The sequence below is a fragment of the Abramis brama genome (assembly GCF_963993115.1).
Source record: "Abramis brama genome assembly, chromosome: 25".
Taxonomy (NCBI): Eukaryota; Metazoa; Chordata; class Actinopteri; order Cypriniformes; family Leuciscidae; genus Abramis; species Abramis brama.
Genome location: NC_139987.1, coordinates 25,300,438 through 25,320,969, shown reverse-complemented (window position 1 = coordinate 25,320,969; position 20,532 = coordinate 25,300,438). Strand labels below are relative to the sequence as shown.

At 36.4% G+C, this 20,532-nt stretch overlaps 1 protein-coding gene across 1 annotated transcript; it reads right to left on the bottom strand.

Moving 5' to 3' along the window:
- Positions 1 to 6,449: 6,449 nt before the first annotated feature.
- On the bottom strand, positions 6,450 to 20,454 carry LOC311076343 (uncharacterized protein). Its single transcript, XM_084104476.1, has 18 exons — positions 19,712 to 20,454; positions 19,535 to 19,607; positions 19,390 to 19,432; positions 19,218 to 19,296; positions 17,212 to 17,300; positions 16,953 to 17,099; positions 14,859 to 14,910; positions 14,503 to 14,603; positions 14,043 to 14,128; positions 13,419 to 13,500; positions 13,246 to 13,331; positions 12,167 to 12,254; positions 12,037 to 12,085; positions 11,856 to 11,943; positions 8,797 to 8,897; positions 8,628 to 8,712; positions 8,431 to 8,535; positions 6,450 to 7,419 (listed from the first exon to the last, which is right to left on the bottom strand). Exons 1-18 carry the CDS (start codon positions 19,771 to 19,773, stop codon positions 7,315 to 7,317), a joined length of 1,521 nt encoding a protein of 506 aa, XP_083960602.1. The 5' UTR covers positions 19,774 to 20,454; the 3' UTR covers positions 6,450 to 7,314.
- Positions 20,455 to 20,532: the final 78 nt, after the last annotated feature.

Here is a 20,532-nt window from a genome sequence, read left to right as displayed (position 1 = left end):
AGTATTTTCGAATTATCATGCTTTCCACCCTCATGTCCCCCTGAGACGAGAGATTTATGTATTTTTTGTCTGGAAAAAATCCTCCGATGACGCAAAAATCGGCATTTATCGTCATCGGAGGCTTTTTTGGCCAGAGGCGAGAGACTCCAGCCAGTAGGAGGAGCTGTCCCGCATGTTTTCAACCCGCCCATAGAGGGTGGGATCTCACTCACAGAATGTACAAACAGTGTCAGCCATCTTTTATTTGGAAGCTAAGCTAACGGGTTCTTATTCTGTGGAGAAAGCTGAGTAGTAGGGGTTACCATACATCCTCTTTTTCCCGGACATGTCCGGCCGTCGAGATCGTCCAAAATGTCCGTGATTCAGCTTTTGCGTTCTGCGGTCGCCATTCACTGTTTACATGCACACCTTTTGTTTCAATCTAACTGAATTCATTCCGATTGGTGAATCTGAATGTAGTGTTTACATGAACGCTAACCAAGTGATCGGTTGATGTGCGTTTTACCATTGCTAAGAAAATACCCGCTCCTCCGTGAGAGATACGAGACCGTTGCGTCTGCATCAGTAATCACGCCACCGGCCTCGCGTCGTTCTCCCGCGGCCCTAGCCTCGTCCTGCTCGCCACAGTAAACATGATGAATGGCGACTGTAGAACGCAAAAGCCGAATCCCGGACATTTCGTGCGATCTCAAAAACCCGGGCAGACTCGTCGTGGAGACTCACTAGTAGCTTAGTTTTGTTGTTTAACTGCTCTGTAACCGGTAGGCGTGGCTTGGGAGTGGCCTCCTAGGGCAGCGAAGCAAGTGCATTCTGGGAGTTGTTGTCTTTCATCCACATGAGCCAAAAATACATTTACTGGCTTTTCTCAGTCTAGAAAGCTCCAAATTCATGTAGCTCCTACTACATTAATGACCCAATTTAAATACACATTCATCTTTCCAGAGGTGAAGTATCCCTGTAAACGTTTAGAAATCACTCAGGGAATGTAAACGGCCACATTTTAACTTCCCACTCGCCGATGAATCGAAGCGTTCCTCCACGTTAATGAGCCACAAGAGTCCGACTGCATGCGATTTGCCTTTGTGAAGAATGTTGGTAACCAAACAGTTTCGCTTCCCATTGACTTCCATTATATTACATACAATGCAAGTCAATGGGAACGGAACAGTTTAGTTACCAATGTTCTTCACAATATCTACTTTTGTGTTTCACAGAAGAGAGTCGGTCAGTCATAAAAGTTTGGAACGGCGAGTTAATTATGAAAAAGTTTTCACTATCTTTTATTATTTATTTATTTAAGTTTTCAGCTCATTGTTCTTTTCTCATTAGTATTCTGGTGACATTGAACATATTGTTAACATTTTGTATATTGTATACAAAGTTGTATGTCATAAACATGTCATCTCTGTATGTTTTGCAAAAAAATTATTATAATAATAAATAAATAAAAAGTAGACATTGAGCTGTTTCTGTTGGTGACGTTCGACATTTTGAATTCATAATGCACATTGCATGCTCGAGTAGTCGATTGTTTCCGACAACGCCGACTAGTGGTTGAAGTAGTTGATCTCTCGACTAGTCTGTGCAAGCCCTAATTCACACCTGTCTTGTTTGATTCGAATGAATCAAACTCAACTTCATGTCCACCCTTGGTGCGGATCTTTTGGGCAGATGTGAATACAGCAATCGCACTCGGGTGCGGACCAGACAACCGTACCGAGACCCAGCTGAAGAGGTGAATTTTGGTTCACTTGCAAAAAGGGCAGTGTGAAAGCGAACCACACCAAACAAAAATAATCAACATTGTATTTGGTCTGGACCAAAGCAAGTGAACTAGCGAACTAGACTTTCCTGGTGTGAATACACCCAAATACTCTATACTCAAATCCTAAAACATAAGAAAAAGCATGATAAATGGGGTCAAATGTGATTATGTTGACATTAAGGAAAAACAATACAGGCAAAAACCTTGTTTTTTCATGCACTGGTCAAGTTTGAGATTTTGAGCTCTTTAGCATTTCACATCCCAAATACACATAAGTGTTTATTTTATAACCCTTTATCTATTTGCATAAAAATGAAGCGGGCGCATTGAGTTACATACTTAAAATGTATTAATGTCTTCAAGCTATCCAATGGATTAGGTAGGCTAGCTGTTTATTTCTAAACGATTAACCAATGATAGGAGATTCCTAAAGATTCCCACCCCTAAACTCTAATATCTCAACATAATGAAACAAAACCTGGAATTTTGAACCTGGCTTTATCCAACGTTCAGATTTCTGTTCTGGAAATGTATGCAAATTACTGCATATTTTAAATTAGATTCTAGTTTTCAATGCAATCAATCAACTGGGTAAACATGGTGATATCTATTACTTAAATGTTTTACCCTATTCATCTGGGGTGTCTTGCTGTAAATGTCGACCGCACGTAAAAGTTTACGCTTTGTAAATCAGCATTCATTAAACGATGCACCCATTTAGCTGCTTCTGACACCCTGACACTGAAAATATCAAAGAAAGCGGAGCAGATCAGCCATGACATGAGACTTGCATTATTCAGGAAGCCAAGCAGACGCTGTTATACAACACAACAGGAGTACGCTACACGCACAGGGAGCTCGGGGCTTCCTTACACGACGTCGTTCTACCAGACCGTCCAACTAAATCAAAACCAGACCTGATGTTTAATACAACAGTCCATTGCACACGAACATGACCTAGTGCAATCCAACTGCAACATGCTTTAATGCATGAAAATACTCTTTTCCAGCACAGCTGGACTCAAATAATAATACTGCTTCCATTTTCAATTTTACAGTCTGTATCTCCAATGAAAATAACGAGCACTATAGAAACATTTACTTCATGGTCAGTACTTCTTTTCACAGCACGTTGCCATGTTACTTTTAGATAAAGGTGGTGAGATGATGCCAAAGTTTTTGTCACCTGAACTGAGCAATGCCTTTCCTCAATGCATTTACAATATCCTTCATGTTTCTCTCATACAAACTCTTTTTAGAGTTGAAAATCAATGCTTATATTACTTCCAAATGTATCCACACAAGTATTTATTGTAATTCTCATTATCAGAGGTGGTTCTCATTACTCAAACACAGTATTTTTGCTGTAGGCTATTACATTGATTTACTGCAATAAAAATTGATTCACATCAATTAAAGGCAACACCATCATGATGCATAATTTATACTCTATATATTCTGTCACATTACAGTAATGATTATCTAGGTGGAAAATTAGTTTTATTTATGGCTAAAGTATACATTTATGATAATGGATTTCCAGCATGTCAAAATCTTGGCTGTAACTGAACTCAGTCGTGCTGTGTTGAATACCTGCACATGGATGATGGAGCAATTCTGTATGCATTTCCCAGCGTACCAGAATCTAATATATTTTAGCTGTAGAGGCAAAAGTACTGAGCTGTATCAAATGTTGGCCAGTGGCTGCCATAATGGCAGCTTCAGACAATGCTGAATGCAACTGAAGAGAGGGAATTTACAGCTCAATGACGCAGAAAAATGATGTTATTGAACAGTATTCATAACATGGGATTGACCAAGTGAAACCAGGGAAAGGATAGAAAAAGAAAAGGATCGTTTTAGAAATGTATGGTACAATGTCCAGCTGGACAAGAACATTGGTTGCTTACAAAAGGCAAAAAATATAATGTAGGCTAAGCATGAATGTGTGTTTATGTATATATACTAGTGTTGCAGAGTCAAGACCACCACATAAACCGAGACCGAATCAAGACCAAGATCAGGATCAGCACTCCTCAAAATCATCCATATCTACTGTCTGAGAAATGTCTTCTATTTAATCAATAAATACAACTAGAATAATAAGACACTATATATATATAGAGCTGTTACCAATCAAATCACTAACAATAAAATTAATATTTGTGGTGCAGAGGTGACACATAAGTTGCATCTGAATTGGTACAATTACACATCGAGATTAATGTTTTAAAAATAACATTTTGAATACTGAAATATGATGGAACAACAAAATGATAGGCCTACTTTTAAATATGAAACAAAACACTTAATGAGTATCATTTATTCAACCGCAGCCGATTCATTGAATAACGAAACACCAGTCGAAAACGCACAACAGTTCTTCTATGGATTCGTTTGGAACCATTTTCATTGCCGAAATATCCAAAACTTATCTAAAATTGTGTCTTAAATGTATGCCACTTAATATTAACTAATTGTTTATTGAACGTTTGTATAAAATCGATATCACATTTGCAATCGTGCTCATATCCGTGAAAACAGCTCTCTTGCTCTTATGATATTGCTTAATAATATCCTATGTTATTAACATAAAAAACAAGATCTCATACAAGTACTTTTGCATTTGTATGAATTTGACTGAGTAAATCCTGCATTGATTTAGAAGCCGGCACAAGAGTAACAAAGTAAATCACATTAGAAATAAGTTAGGCTAGATTGCATTTTAAGCAGGACGTTTTAAATGAAGTTAACAAATAAATCAGACAATGCACAAGCAATTAAGTGATATCCTCGCAGTTGTGGTCTTGAGATAAAATCATGAGTAGACCGAGACAAGACCAAGTATAAATTCAGTCAAAACTGAGACAAGACTGCAAGACTTTTAAAAAAAAAAGTTTTTAAGACCGGTCTCGAGTACTACAATACTAGCCTAATATATACATGCACAGAAATGTTGCCTTTTATAAATGACATATGTTCTTGTCCAGCTGGATGTTGTACATAGCCATACTTTTACACACATACACATACAAAATAAATATACATATGAATGATTAAGTTTAGCTTTTTTTTTTTTTTTTTTTTTTTTTTTTTTTGAGGTGGTTGGTCCACAATAATATTGCAAATCAGAACCCAAATTAAAGGCTTAAATCAAGCCCACCCATTCTCCAGCACTTAAACCCACCGCAGTGCCTGTTTCTCTGCTGTAATCTCTTCTTTACAAGCCTAATTGATCAATTAATCCTCCAGAGGTGCCCTACAAAACTCTTCAGGAGACTGTCATGAAATACAAATGAACCGCCGCCCCCTTCCAAACAAACCCCCAGAATGATTCATGTCATTGTTCCTCATGGAAATTCAGCAGACTTTCTCAATGCAACCTGATCATTGAGCATCAGATGAGACTAATGAATTCAAGACCTTACATTTCAAACTGGCCAGAACCTTCAACAATGCAGTGAGATCACTTGGCCAGATTGGGTTTCAGTGCTGCCATTAACAAGCAAGATGACAAGCAGCAGCACTGCAAGTTGTGTAGTTATAGTGAAAATGGAAAAATACACACACATGAATAATATTGCATATGGGCTTGCAAGTGTATGAAAGAATCCTTTTTTAAGAAAAAGTATTACAGATAATAGCTAACTGGCAGTCTGAAGATATCATCACATAACAAAAACACAATATTCAGCCATTAAACAACCAACACAAGTCCAGCATTAACAATAAACGCGCGTTTTATTAATAAAAATCGCAATTTGTCATTAAAAAAATTCAAATCTATCTAGCTAACTGACTCTATTTCGCTAACTATCCTCGTTAAACACTAACAATTCTTCACAAACGCAGCCAGATGTCTTATTCTAAATGCTACGACAGCATCCAAGAGGGATATAAAGCCAGAAAACAGCCAGGAATTATAAAAACCGTGTTATTTGTGTGACTAAACGCAGTGCAATAGCTCATAGCTCGACTCAGCTCAACGGCTCCAGCCGCCATTTTGGCTCAAGCTCTTATTTACAATCCCGCAGCAGAAACAAAGGAAGCACAAGAAACGCATTTTCAACAGAACCGTCTGGATGAAGCGTCCCCACAGCTCGCCCCCAAAACCCCTTTACTGCCTCCACTGCAGATTTGAGCTCAATCTTGTCGCATTTCGCCTTTTATTCAAGTGCAATGCATAAATGTGGCATTTATGGCATGGGTGCTCGCTTACCCCGGGTTTATTATAGAAATTCACGCATATTGCGGCATAAAGAATATTTCCACTCCAGCTCTGCCTCACTGTGTGTTCAATGAGAAGCGTTTGATGAGCGCAGGCGGCCCCGAATGCGGCCGAGCTCTTTCCCTCCCCTCCCCCGCTGCCACATAGTGCTCCGCCGCCGGACACAATTGGCGCTGCGCGGGAAACCTTCCTGCCAAATAGTGCGCTGCCGACCGTTTCCCATCGTTTTTCTTCGGCCGCTTTCGGTTCGACTCGGCGAGGATGTGTGCGCATGCGCAAGCACTGCGACATGACTGTCCCCTTCAAAAAATCCACTGACAATAGACAATAAAGTCTGTAATATTATGGCCTGGACGGTGATACACTTTATATGAAAATGAGTTTATAAATGCACTAATGGCCCAGACAGTCTGTATTATATAGTGTGAAGGGCTGTGTAGCTTTTTTCCCTTCTTAAGAAATAAATATAAGTTAACAAAAAAAGCAATAATATGATGGACAGTGTGAAATATTATGTTGTTTATTCAGATTTGAAGTGAGTTAACAAGATGCACTACCTCTTTACTTTTGTGGATTTTATGGAAATGTATCGCTGTGGGATGTTGAATGTCTGACTTTTATATGGGATCCTAAAAAGCACAAATGACCACATCAGATAAAAAGTGTATTTTTTAGAATAAATATAAAATAAATATGTATTATATAGCTTATATGATACAGTCTGTAGGTGTATATATATATATGTATGTATTTCTGTAATTAAAAGCTTGTATTTTTCCTGTTTTTTAATGCTTTTGGTAAAAGCATCTGCTAAATGATTAAATGTAACTGTAAAAAGGAAAAACTTTTTGATTGTTATTATGTAATAAATCCCAGACTTAGATTTTTTAATAACTGATATTAGATCCAGAGGTCAATTTAGTGACCCGAGGGCCTCAGTTTCTATTAACACATGCTTGTGGAGAAACATGAAATAAATAAATGACATAGGTCTTGGTTGTAAACCTCAGTTTACTTCATCACGCTTCCGAAAAATCTTTTCAAACGCTTCATAAATCATCAGGTATGTCTGGTAATGAGGTTGTCAAATGCGTTGTGACATCCATTAACACACACACACACACACACACACACACACACACACACACACACACACACACACACACACACACACACACACACACACACACAGCGGAATAACCAAATCATCAGGCAGACAAACAAACCCAAATATCACAGTAAGGGAGTGGCATCAATAATCTCCCGTTTCCCAAACAAAACTCGGCCGTCTCCCTCTGCGGTTGCCATGGAGACAGTATCTTCACATGCCTTTGAACTGCTGCATAATGGACAGGAGCTGCTCACTGCGTTTTTGGATATTGCACTGCTCCTCTTTGAGTCTCTCCTGCTCCTGGAGCACCTCCTCCTGGAATATTCAGACCGAATCGATAAACAAGAAACGGCAGGTGACGTGGCATGATTAAACGGCCGTCACTCCATGCATAGAATGAGAATATTTGCCAGAGTTTTAAATGCGGGTTCAGTGTGAACCGCTCCTGCAGTGACACGTTTTATTCATTATCAGTGTGAGAAAGTCACTGTTTGTGCAGGAACGGCTGACTTGAAGTGGACATTTAAAGGAATAGTTCATGCAAAAAATGAAATAGCTAAAATGTGATGGACAGTGTGCAATTCTGAAATATTCTGTATCAAGATATGTTTATTAAGATTTGAAGTGAGTTAACAGGATGCACTACATTTAAAAAAAAAAACATTAAATTGTATATACACATTACACTGTATATATTTGTGATGCCAAATCGATTAATTGCGATTAATCGCAACTAACACAAGTTTTTGTTTACATAATATGTGTGTGTGTGTGTGTTTGTCTGTATATATACATATATATATGTGTGTGTGTATAAATATGTGTGTGTATACAGTATATATACACACACAGGCATATATATAATATATATAAATATAATAACATATACAAACACATATATTACATAAACAAAGACTTTTATCTCAGATGCGATCAATCCAGATTAATTGGTTTGAAAGCATTAATATATATATAGTATATATGAATTAATGCTGTCAAATCGATTAATCGCAATTAATCACATCAAAAAGTTTGTTCATATAGTATGTGTGTGTATATGTATATATACTGTATGTTTATATATATAGACACAGACATATACATAATTTATATCTATAAATATAATAAGATATACACACACATAATATATATAAATATAATATATAAACAAACTTTTATGTTAGATGCGATTAATCGATTTAACAGCACTGATACACACACACACACACACACTAGTACTAACTCAGTTAAAACAAGCTGTTTCTGTCTCTGCCTGCCAGCGGTTTGTATGAAGTAAATGTTTGACGTTATTTTAAAGCAACACACCCTCAGTTTACACAGCTCCTTCCTCTCCCTGTCGTTCTCGTCTGCCCGCGCACGCAGCCAAGCCTCGTTCTGAGCTTTGTGTCTTTCCAGCATATCCTGCAGTTCCTGTCCAATCACAACCGCAAACTTCCTTTAGCAATTGTGAGGAACAAGAACGGACAAGAAAATGAATCCAATGACGTCATCAACAGTGGTACCTGTCTCTGTCTCAGGAGATGCTCATTTTGAGCGTCTCTCTCATTTTGTAGAGCCTCTGTGTCCCGTGCAAGTGCTTCTTTTTCTCTGTTTCAGGGGAGAACAGATTCACATTATTATTAGTGATTTAGACAATCCATTTGAAATAACCAAATATGGCATCATCTCTACCTGTCTAGTTTGTGGAATTCCTCATCTAACATGGCAAAAGCTTTGTGGATCATGTTCATGGCTTCATCACGAACTGTACTGAAATCTCTATGACCGCTCACCTGGATGAAAGTGACATGGGTTTATTGCCTTGGTTAAAAAATCATATATTTCCTTATATATATATAAAGGTCATCATGACATGGATTTAAAAAAAATTTTTTTTATAAAATAAACAATCATAAAAAAAGTTCATAAAAAAAACATTATTATAATGTTAATGAAAATTATTATTTTCAACCTCATTTCTGAGCCTCTGTCTGAGATGATCGTTTTTTAAAGCGTTTTTTAAACCTTCAAGTGTTTTAAAAACATTATCCATATAAAACCATAATTTACAGACAAAGCATTATGAAATCATTTACTTATGTTTGTGCTGTCAGATTCAATACAGTTGCTAGTTCATCTTTCAACTAAAGTTTCTTTGTGAACTCTCCATTACACTGACAAAACTGCAGTCAAATGCTCCGAACAAACATATAATCCTGCGACGTGATCCGGGACGCCATTAAAATAAACCATCCACTTGTTTCAGATGCTGGGATCCTTCTAAAGTCTTTATAGAGACACAAATGAGCCGTTTAAACTGGACGACCGTTCTTTCACTCCTCCATTTGTCCTGTTGTCGACAGACTCGAGTGTGTGGAGTTCATCAGAAACTGAACACACATCTGTAGACTGTATCAGTGTAGACAGCGTCAGTCATTATAATGGCTTCTTTTTGCATTTGACGCGACGCTCATATCCAGTTAGGGTTGGGTATCGTTTCAATTTTAGCGATTTCGATTCTGATTCTGCTCATCGAATCGGGTTCTTATCGATTCTTGTTTCCGATTCCAATATTTTTTGGAGAGAAAAAAAAGGGTAAATACTTTGGATGGGGAGAATAAATACTTCTACCTTTTATTCGTGTCAATTTTAAGCAATAACCAATAAAATGGCTAAAGTGAAAGGAGTCTCTTCAAATAAAGATTGTGTTGATTACATTATTCCTCCAGTAAGTGGCAAAAATCGACTGTTTTTTTTTTTTTTCACTGAATCATTTATTCAAGACTCAAGAGATTCATTAAAAAATGGTGAATCATCCATTAAGACACTGAATTAATTTGTTTTAAACGTGTTTGAATTAATGATTCAAATGAGTATTTAAAAAAAAAAATAGACTGGAACATGTTATTCTGTGTAGTTGTCTGATGTATGTAATCGTGATCTCCATTTTAAACAAAACAAAAACGATTATAAACCAAATAGATTCTCAGTTTATCCTGAATTAGGTGCCGTTCACATATCACGTCTAAAAATGTGTGGAAAGTGCGGCCGTGTTTCGCTTTCTCCTTCTTTCCACAATCGATTGCGCTCCCCTGGCGTCTGTCGTTGCTATGCAACCATGAACTGCGCTCTGATGATGACAAGGAAGTATCAGGAAAGGATTAATTGATTTCTAGCCCTTACATTAGCTTTACTACTAGATATATTTATGGAGAGGATGATCAGCTGTTCGGCCAAGCTTTTCCATGTTGTTGGTTTTTGTCACATGATCTGCGATGCACTTGCGGCATTCTGAAAAGCTGAGATGTTTTCATTATTTTATTTATTTATTTATTAATAAAAGCATCTCAAGCACAGTACAAGTATCAGATTGTTACATAATTAAATGGAGGAGAAAAAGCAAAAATTAAACAAGCATAATAAATACTCACATACGAATGAACATATAATCACAGTAACATATGCATATACATATAAACAACTAAATAAACCAGAGAAAGAAAAAAAAAGGAAAAAAAAGTCTTATCCAGAGCTTGTCTCCTCAAAATAATCTAAAAAGGGCTCCAAGATTTCAAGAAAAGTTCGGTTTTCATTCTAACTCCAAATTTAATCTTTTCAAGTTAGAGGGCAAAAAGTAGGTCAAAAACCCACTGACGGAAAGCTGAGATGTTTTCATCTCGCCGAGGCATAGGCGCGCCTGGAAAAACACCGCATGCACGTCGCGACCGAGTCGCTTCTATTATGAGCGCGCTTGCAGCGTGTCTACATTTGAAATAACGAATTTGCACGCTCAAAAAACGCAATATGTGAACGGCCCCAAAGTCAGGAATCGATAAGTGTAATCGAAATTTTTGGAAATTTGTTACCGGTTCTAAAATGGTGCCGGTTCTTGATACCAGACCCTACATCCAGTGTAGGCAAATGTCAGCGTTAAGCGACTTAACACTAGTGGGCGGGGCCTGTGATGCGACGATGTTTAACTATTCGTCGATGTCTTGTTCTGGAGGCAGTCATATGCAAATGTCTTTCTGTCACAGATCTCGCAATATCACAACGAGCCGTTTTTTGGAGCTTGATTAAATAAATGCCGTGTTCATAATGAGGAGAAGGTTTTAAACTATGAAACTTGCCTGATGTTTTAATGGTATAAAGACCTCTTTTATGTCAAAAGATCAAATGTCACGACCCCTTTAAAAATTTGGGGTCGGTTACATTTTTTAATGTTCTGTTATGCTCACCAAGGCTGCATTTATTGATCAAAAATACAGTTAAAATATTGTAATATCATTACAAAAAAAAAAAAAATTCTATTTGAATACATTTTAAAGTGTAATTTATTCCTGTGATCAAAGCTGAATTTTCAGCATCATTACTCCAGTCTTCAGTGTCACATGATCCTTCAGAAATCACTCTAATAAGATGATTTGCTGCTCAAGAAACATTTCTTATGATCATCAATGTTGTTTTTGCTACTGAATATTTTTGTGGAGACTGTGATACATTTCTTTCACAATTCTTTGATGAATAGAAGGTTTTGAAACATTATAAATGACATTACTGTCACTTTTGACCAATTTAAAGCATCCTTTTGGAAAAAAATTATTAATAAAAAAAAAAAAAAATCCAACCAACCCCAAACTTTTGAACGGTAGTGTAAACTGTCAACGACCCCAAATGCAAAGCCTTCAACAGTCACTGTTATAAATGAAATGCCTGGGATGTTTGTAATGCAGATGTGTGACATAAATCACCTGGATATGTTCACTCCTGTAGCTCTTCACGGTCACTGGAGACGGACTCAGCTCGTACTTCACGTTGGGAATCTTTGTCGGTGCGAAGCTGATCAAGCAGAAATGATTTGAATAACAGAACGTTACTTTCATATGAAACTGGTAATGAAACTGGGTGTTTTAGTCACAGAAATACACCCACCTATTACTGACACCCTGCAGTCCAAACTCAGATAAAATCTCCTTCATCACTATATAACAGAAATAATGGATCAAGCTCAAATAAAAGTAAAACAGGTGATTGGTATTTAGGAGTCGGTAACATTGAGTACCTGGCTGTCTCTCCGAGGGGTTTATCAATTTCATTATTTTCAAGTCATTAAATTCTTGCTCTTCATTTTTGCCTCCAAACACATAAAGCTGCAACCAAGAAGAAAGAAACTCACTTAAAATCAACTAAGTTAGATCTAAAAACACTGAAACACATTTCGCATCTGTTAAACATGGACCAGTGCTGTTTATTTTTTGTTGTTGTTTTAATTTTAACTGTAAAACCTGTTAATTAATTAACAATAAGTGTAAAAAAAAATCATTAATCGGTGTAATTATACAGTAAAAAACTGGAATGGAACATTTTTTGTAAAAACAACAAACCTTATAATTTACAGTGAAAAGCACAGAGTGTCACAAAATTAAGTAACACTTCACAATAAGGTTTCATTTGTTAACATTAGTTTACTACATTAGTAATGAAAAATACTGTACTTCAACAGCATTTATTCATTTTAGTTATCATTGTTAGTTTATGTTAGTTAATGTATTAACTTATGTTAACAAATGCTTGTAAAGTGTAAATTACTAAAAATAAAAGATATTTCAAAATATCAATAAATATCAATAAATACTATAATAGTAAATAAATACTATAATATAAATAAATCTACGAAAGTAACACTGACATGTACATTTCATTTAAACATTTGGACACATCTAATCATCCTTCATTCTGACTATTTTTTATATTTTGTAATAAAGGATAAGTAATGAAAGTATGGACACAAATGGAAGTATGGGAATGAAGTTATGATGTGATTAAAACACATGACACAAATAAAAACTTTTACTTTGTCTACATTCCAGCTCTGCTTATTCTGGACATTCATCAAGCAACTTCATGAGGTGCATCATGGGATGCTTTTTGAAGAAGGAACATATGCATTGAGCATTGAGCATTTCATGAAGCTTGTCCTTCAACTTATTAATTTTTAAAAAATGATATGGAAATCAGTTTAGCAGAAGCCTTTAGATTAATTGTGATCCTGAGAAACAGTGTGAGTCGAGTGTGTCCAGACTTTTGAATGGCAGTGTATGTAAAACAAACCCCCAGTAACACACACACACACTCACATACATGACTATGGACGATGAAAGCCGTGTGTCCATGACGTCTGGCGGGAGGGATGCCGACATACAGCGGGACCTTCCATTTCATCTTTGCTGGTGAAACAGGAAGAGTGTTAGTGTCTGTTCATTCACTGGAAACTGCTGGTTTTTTTGGTTTCTCAGTTTTGCTTCTCATCTTACCGATGCTTAATTTGTGAATTTCATTGCTGGATGATACCGCTCCGTCTGGATTAGTGATTGTTCCCCCAAATAAGTAAATATCCTGAATCAAAATAACAATAGTGTACTATTTGAAAAGTGTGACATGAAAAAAAAGTTTACTTTTGCTCATACTTGAATTTTGTGCATTTCTGAGTTTTTATTCTCCTCATCATGCACATTTATTTCCAAGAATGTACACCACTGATCAAAAGTTTGGGGTCAGTAAGTTTTTTTTTTTTTTTTTAAGTCACTTTTGCTCACCAAGGCTGCATTTATTTGATCAAAAATACAATAAAAATTGTGAAATATTATTACAATTTAAAATAACTATTTTCTATTGTTATATATTTAAAATATATAATTTATTCCTGTGATCAAAGCTGGATTTTCAGCATCATTACTCCAGTCTTCGGTGTCACATGATCCTTCAGAAATCATTCTAATATGCTACAAATCTTTTGTAAAATGTCTTTACAGTCATTTTAGAATGAATTTAATGTGTCCTTGCTGAATAAAAGTATTATTATTATATTTTTTTAAAATCATACTTACCCCAAACTTTTGAACAGTAGCGTATAAATCTAGTCATGTACTCTACCGTACCTTGTCATGATGTGACGTAAAGGTTTGACCGGCACAAACAACAGGAGACTCTCCTTTTACCTGACACTGTTCCCACACCAGAGTCTCTATGGGAAAAGACATAGTTCATTACAGTCAGACGAATTAGTCGTCTTAGTGCAATCTTTTGGTGCAAAACTATAACCCAGTATTCCTGTTGTTGTAAGGTAACTTTATTTGTACCCGTAGATAGATTTGTTTTGCAGTGTCAGAGTTATCCACACATTTTAGAAACAAACACAGACCATTTACATTAGACAATAAACAACATTTGTGTGTCATCTGTGCATTTTTTTCCTCTGAATGACGGTTGGCGGAACAAAACTATTTTTATATCACTATGTTCTGCACTTTGGGACTATAAACCTTCGTCTAGAGGGAAGAAGCAGAAAGGCCCTGTGCAAAGGGTGGGAATCATCATTTAAAATCGAGCCAGCTGTACCTGTATTCAACGCATACATGTCTCTGAGTTGAGACCCATCTTCTGAACATCCACCGAACAAGAAGATCTGCTCTCCGACCACAGCAAACGAGTGATTATATCTACAGAACAAAAGAGGAAGAAGACGATCAGATGGAAAGACAGCAGATGCTGGGCTCGAGTTTCTGGAATAGGAAAACCACAGAATGAATTCAGCTGTTAAAACGGTAGTTTTAAACAGATGGCCCATGATTACAGCTTCATTTTCAACAATCATTCAGTCAGCTTAAGTTACAATATATATACTCTTTTATATGTTTTTTTTGTTGCACACAGTTGTAAAGTTAAATTTCATATTCAGTCAGATCACTATTTACCTTTCTGAAGGCAGAGTTCCTGTAGTTTTAATAGGCATCCAATTCAATGACACTAAAAGAAGTAAAGTATAAACATACAGTAAGTTGCTATTGCCAGAACACTTCATCCAAATATAAAAAAAAATGTTTCTCACAAATATTTCCTGACTTTGATGATGCTTTTGGGGTTTTGGAACAACATAAGAGTGAGTAAATAATGACAGAATTAAAAAAATGTGCATTTAAAAATAATTATGGAATCCCTTGTTACGGTAATGTGATCGATCGAATACAAATTCAGGGTCACACTTTAGTTTAGGGTCCAATTCTCACTATTAACTAACTATTAACTATGACTTTTGCCTCAATAAACTCCTAATTACTGCTTATAGTTCATAAGGTAGTTGTTAAGTTTAGGTATTGGGTGGATTAAGGGATGTAGAATATGGTCATGCAGAATAAGGCATTAATATGTGCTTTATGTGTATTAATAAACAGCCAATATCTTAGTAATATGCATGCTAATAACCAACTAGTTCATAGTGAGAATTGGACCCTAAACTAAAGTGTAACCAAACTCAGTTATTTCACATTAGCTAGAGATTCCTAACCTTTAATGATTTGTATAAACATAACCAACCACAAAACCATATGAAATAATCTTTATGATTTAAAATGATAAGGGTGTGTGATGTGATTTTAAGAATATGTAAAATCATTATTTAATATTACGAAACATCAGTCAATCAAGCATTTTTGTATTATATAACTTCAAGAATTAGAAATAAAACATGACATCAAGTGAACATTTTCATAATAAACAGAAGAATTATTATAATTTAATGGCTGCATGAGACATTATAGGTCATACAGTGTTTAAATTTCAACAATAAAGACGTAGACGTAAAAACACGTTTTAAAGGGGTGGTTGAGTATGATTTCACTCTTCTAACTTTAGTTAGTGTGTAATGTTGCTGTTTGAGCATAAACAACATCTGCAAAGTTACAACGCTCAAAGTTCAAAGCAAAGGGAGATATTTTCTTTTATATATTTTCACTTTTTAAGGACTACAACAAACGGCTGGTAGAGACTACACCACATTCCTCCCGGGTTAGTGACATCACCAACCCTAAAATTTACATAAACTCCGCCCCCAGAACACGATTTATAGATTATCAAGACAGAATATGCTAATCAATGACTAGAAGATAACTACACATAAGCTGCATAAATTCATCAATTACCCATTCAGAAATGTCCTGTTGCTTCTACATGTTGTCACTTCTTCTTGAGTCTCTCCATCATTGTCTGACTCCGGTTTGAACATAAAAGGCTAAAAGTTTTTGAAATTGTCAGTTCATGTGTGTGTGAGGTAAAAGGACACAAGCTCTTGAAGCTTTCTCCCTGTGCCGGGAGCAGCAGCTCATTTGCATTTAAAGGGACAGACACAAAAACTCATTTTTTGCTCACCCTCAAAAATTGACAATTTTAACATGTTATATAAAAATATCTGTGGGGTATTTTGATCTAAAACTTCACATACACACTCTGGGGACATCAGAAACTTATTTTACATCTTGAGAAAAGGGCATTATACCACCCCTTTAATATCTTACAATTCTGACATTTAACAAAGATAATTTGTATATGTTTTTGTTGTGTCTTTCATCTGAAAGACACAACTGAAAAAAAGGTGAAAACTTTACATTGCTGAACACGTTTAAAGTCGTCATGAAATAAAATTTTACCCTATTTACTTTGTTAGCGCACATTACAAGTCTTGTGGTGAACAATTAATCTGTGCAAGTTAATACACAGAAAAAAATAAGTTTGTCGTGGTAATCTTCGTTCCTTCTCTGAAGACGTCAGTTTGACGGCTTTGGTTTTAATATCCTAAACGACTTCCCTCCAGCCGTCAGTCTGCAATGAGCGAGGGATGGAGAGGAGGTGTGCTAAAGTAAAACCCCGCCCTCTATTCAATATTACGTTTCACTTGGAAATATTGTCACAACACTAAAGTAAACTCGGTTGCAACTTCTGGTTCACAGAGACTTTAATAATGCCATCCAGTGTGTGAGATGGACAGGGATTGGTGAAGTCCTCACAGTACTGACCTGTGTTGAACATCATGAGATCTTCGGTCGGGACTCCACCTAAAATCCCTCCGTACACATAGATATTCTCTCCCAGAGCTGCTGCGCTGTGTCTCAGTGTCCGCAGGGACACGCCTGCAGTGAGAAGCTTCTCCCACGTCAACGTCACTTGAGAATGACCAGACAAAACCTCAACAAAAGCTATTCATTTTCATCTATGGTAGTCATATGCATTGACACTCACAGTAGTATGCGCACAATAAATGGTCTAGTGTCTTACCGATGTCAAAGCAATAGACGCCTGGGAGACACTCTTTAGCGTCAGGATGTGAGGAGCCTCCAAACAAATAGAGTTTTCCTTTAACAACACTACGGGAAAATGGGAAAGCATGTTTTGATAATGTCACTTTTGATTTATCATCAAAATGAAGTGTGTGTATATATATAAATATATATGCACCTCTTGATGGAAATAAATGTTGTGATGTTATTTACATCAAGAGGCGCATATATTTTATGTCAAGATCTTGTATTGTCAATGCAAGAGTCCAGCACTCTGTAAAGTCTCCTCCAGCACATCCCAGAGACTTAATGAATTTAAGATCTGGACTCAGAGGAGACGATTCATGTGTGAAAATGATTCTTCATGCTCCTCACAATCATTCTTTCACAGTTTGAGCCTGATGAATCTTGACATTGTCATCCTGCAATATGGCCATGATGTGTCTTCATACATGGTTGTTTAAAGGGTAACTCTCGCTAAAATTTAACCTAGGCTCTTTTTGTTAATCTACCCGAGTCAAACTTTTGTGTAAAAGCATAATTAGAATGGAAACGCCACTTTTAAGATTGACCGTATTTTCGTTTTAGGTCAAAATGCCTTTTGAATGGGAGTGCTTGGGGCACGACTATGATAGCATCAAAATCGCTATTTTTAAAACACTAAGAAGGCTCGACACAACATGAAACTGTGCTCGAAGTATCACCAGGGGCTCTACACATGAACTCCAGCATTGAGAACATTGTTTGTGTACACAGAGTTTTACTAAAAAGAAAGATTTTGTATGACTCACCTTATCAGTTAGTGTTTCCGGTGGCTGAAATTTTGTCAGTCAAAAGTAGTCGATCTCCAAATGCAACGTAACATGAGGAGAGTAAAGATGGAAAGCTCCTAAAGCTTGTTTCCATAAAAATTCACGGATAATTTTCTATCTAAGTTATCATGCTTTTCATTGAAATTACAAGTTCATGACATTTCCTCATATGGAGTCAGTTCATTACGTTGCATTCGGAGATCGACTACTTTTGACTGACAAAATTCCAGCCACTGGAAACACTAACTGATAAAGTGAGTCGTACAAAACCGACTTTTTTGCTGGAGTTCATGTGTAGAGCCCCTGGTGATACTTCCAGCACAGTTTCATGTTGTGTCGAGCCTTCTTAGTGTTTTAAAAATAGCGATTTTGATGCTATCATAGATGCACTCCCATTCAAAAGGCATTTTGACCTAAAACGAAAATACGGTCAATCTTAAAAGTGGCGTTTCCATTCTAATAATGCTTTTACACGAAAGTTTGACTCGGGTAGATTAACAAAAAGAGCCTAGGTTCAATTTTAGCGAGAGTTACCCTTTAAGAAATGCAAAGCTACACACTCCATCAATTAGGGTTAGAAGAACTGCTGCCGAACATACAGTATAACTACTGCGCACTCAGTGTCTCAATTCACTCACTCGTTTCCATTCACTCCTTCAAGTGAACTATATTAGTGAAGTAATGTAGGAAATAGTGAATGAGGGTATAGGGGAAGATTTCAAACACAGCCACAGTTTTTTAACAGTCGTTATTTGAAGCGCCAAGTTACTTTCAAAAGGTGATCTGCTCTATTTGGATCGCTACTGTAGACATCAGTGTTTATATCCGAACTATAAACTACTTTATTCAAGTACTTCTGTGATAATTTGAATTAACACAGAAATAATGACACTGTATAGTTGAAAATACTGAATATACATGACAACGGCTCTCTCTGGCTCAGCGGCAGCTCCAACTCAAATCTGAATGTTCACTGTTATTGAACTTGTCAAAGGTTTAATAGACACAGGAGAATCGCGTTGTGTTTAATTCGAGATCACAAACTTATAGCGATTAATTGTGCAGCTCTAGTTATAATATTTCACAATATTACTGTTTTACTGTATTTTTGATCCAGTACATGCAGCTGTGGTGAGCAGAAGAGACATCTTTCAAAAACATTTAAAAAAAACTATAGTGTTTATATCATTACCATAGAGTGTGTCCTTCTCTAACTGTGGGAACATCACCTTTCTGGGGCATCAGCTCCCATGTTACTCCATTAGATGAAACTAAAACAGAAGAGAAAGTTAAAAGAATGAAAACTGTCATTAACAAAACCATTCATGCTTTAATAGCAAAATATTTCCCCAAAAGTAGGCTACCTGTAATCATGTAAAAGTCATTAAGATATATTGGAGGATCATCCTAAGGACAGAAAAATGGTTATTATTGTTGCAAAAACGCATAATTTTTTTTAATGAACACTGAAATAAGTGCAGTTTTCAGCAGTTTATTAGATTCACACACCTCTGTGATCGCGCTCGATGCTCCTCCAAACAAGAAAGCAATATTTCCTGCAACAGTCATCGCATGGCCATATCTGTAAACAAGTGTAATGCTTATGGTCTACACTTTGCAATCTTCATTCAGTCTGTAGAGGCATCACAAATGACAGAGAAACATATGTAAGCAGAACTTACTTACCGTGGGCTTGGCGGGACCCCTGCAATTTCTTTGTCAACCCAATGTCCACTTGCTAAAGCCATTTTAGCATTGGTTAAGTTATTTTCTGACACCTAATTGTGAAAATCAATAGGGAATGTATCATGTGCAAAATGTTTTACATTGGGAAACATTCACACACAGGCAAACTCTCTCTAGCAGCCGGTAAGATGAGGATACCGGTTGCTTAGTGACACAGATAAACAAACTTTACCAGATAACTGATCTGGTGCCACAGACGCCCGAGGGACCCATTTAACTTAATTGAGGCAAACCATGAACATAATTAAGCCTTAAGACTGAACTGCTTCAGTCAAAAGTATTAATATTATATATATATATTAACTTAAAAAGCCTGTATTGTAGAGATAAAGCAAAATACTACAAAATCACTCATGCAAGCTTATGGTCTTTATCACATTTTTAAATACAAAATAACTTTTAAAAATGTTTTTATTTATAAAGTAATATTTTTATAGTTTTTGTATTTTATAATATAAAATATTATTGTTTTTAATGCAATATTCAGCTTAGGTTTCTTTATTTTGCTTCCTGTTTTTTATTATTTAATGTACTATTACAGATGGATGGACAGACAGAGAGATAGATGGACAGATGATAGACAGACAGACAAACAGACAGTCGGACAGACAGGGAGATGGATGGATAGAACGATACATAGATAGATACATAGATAGATGATAGATAGACCAACAGACAGTGAGATGGATGTAAGTGTAGATGTATAGATAGACAGATAGATAGATGGATGGATGGATGGACGGACGGACGGACGGACGGAC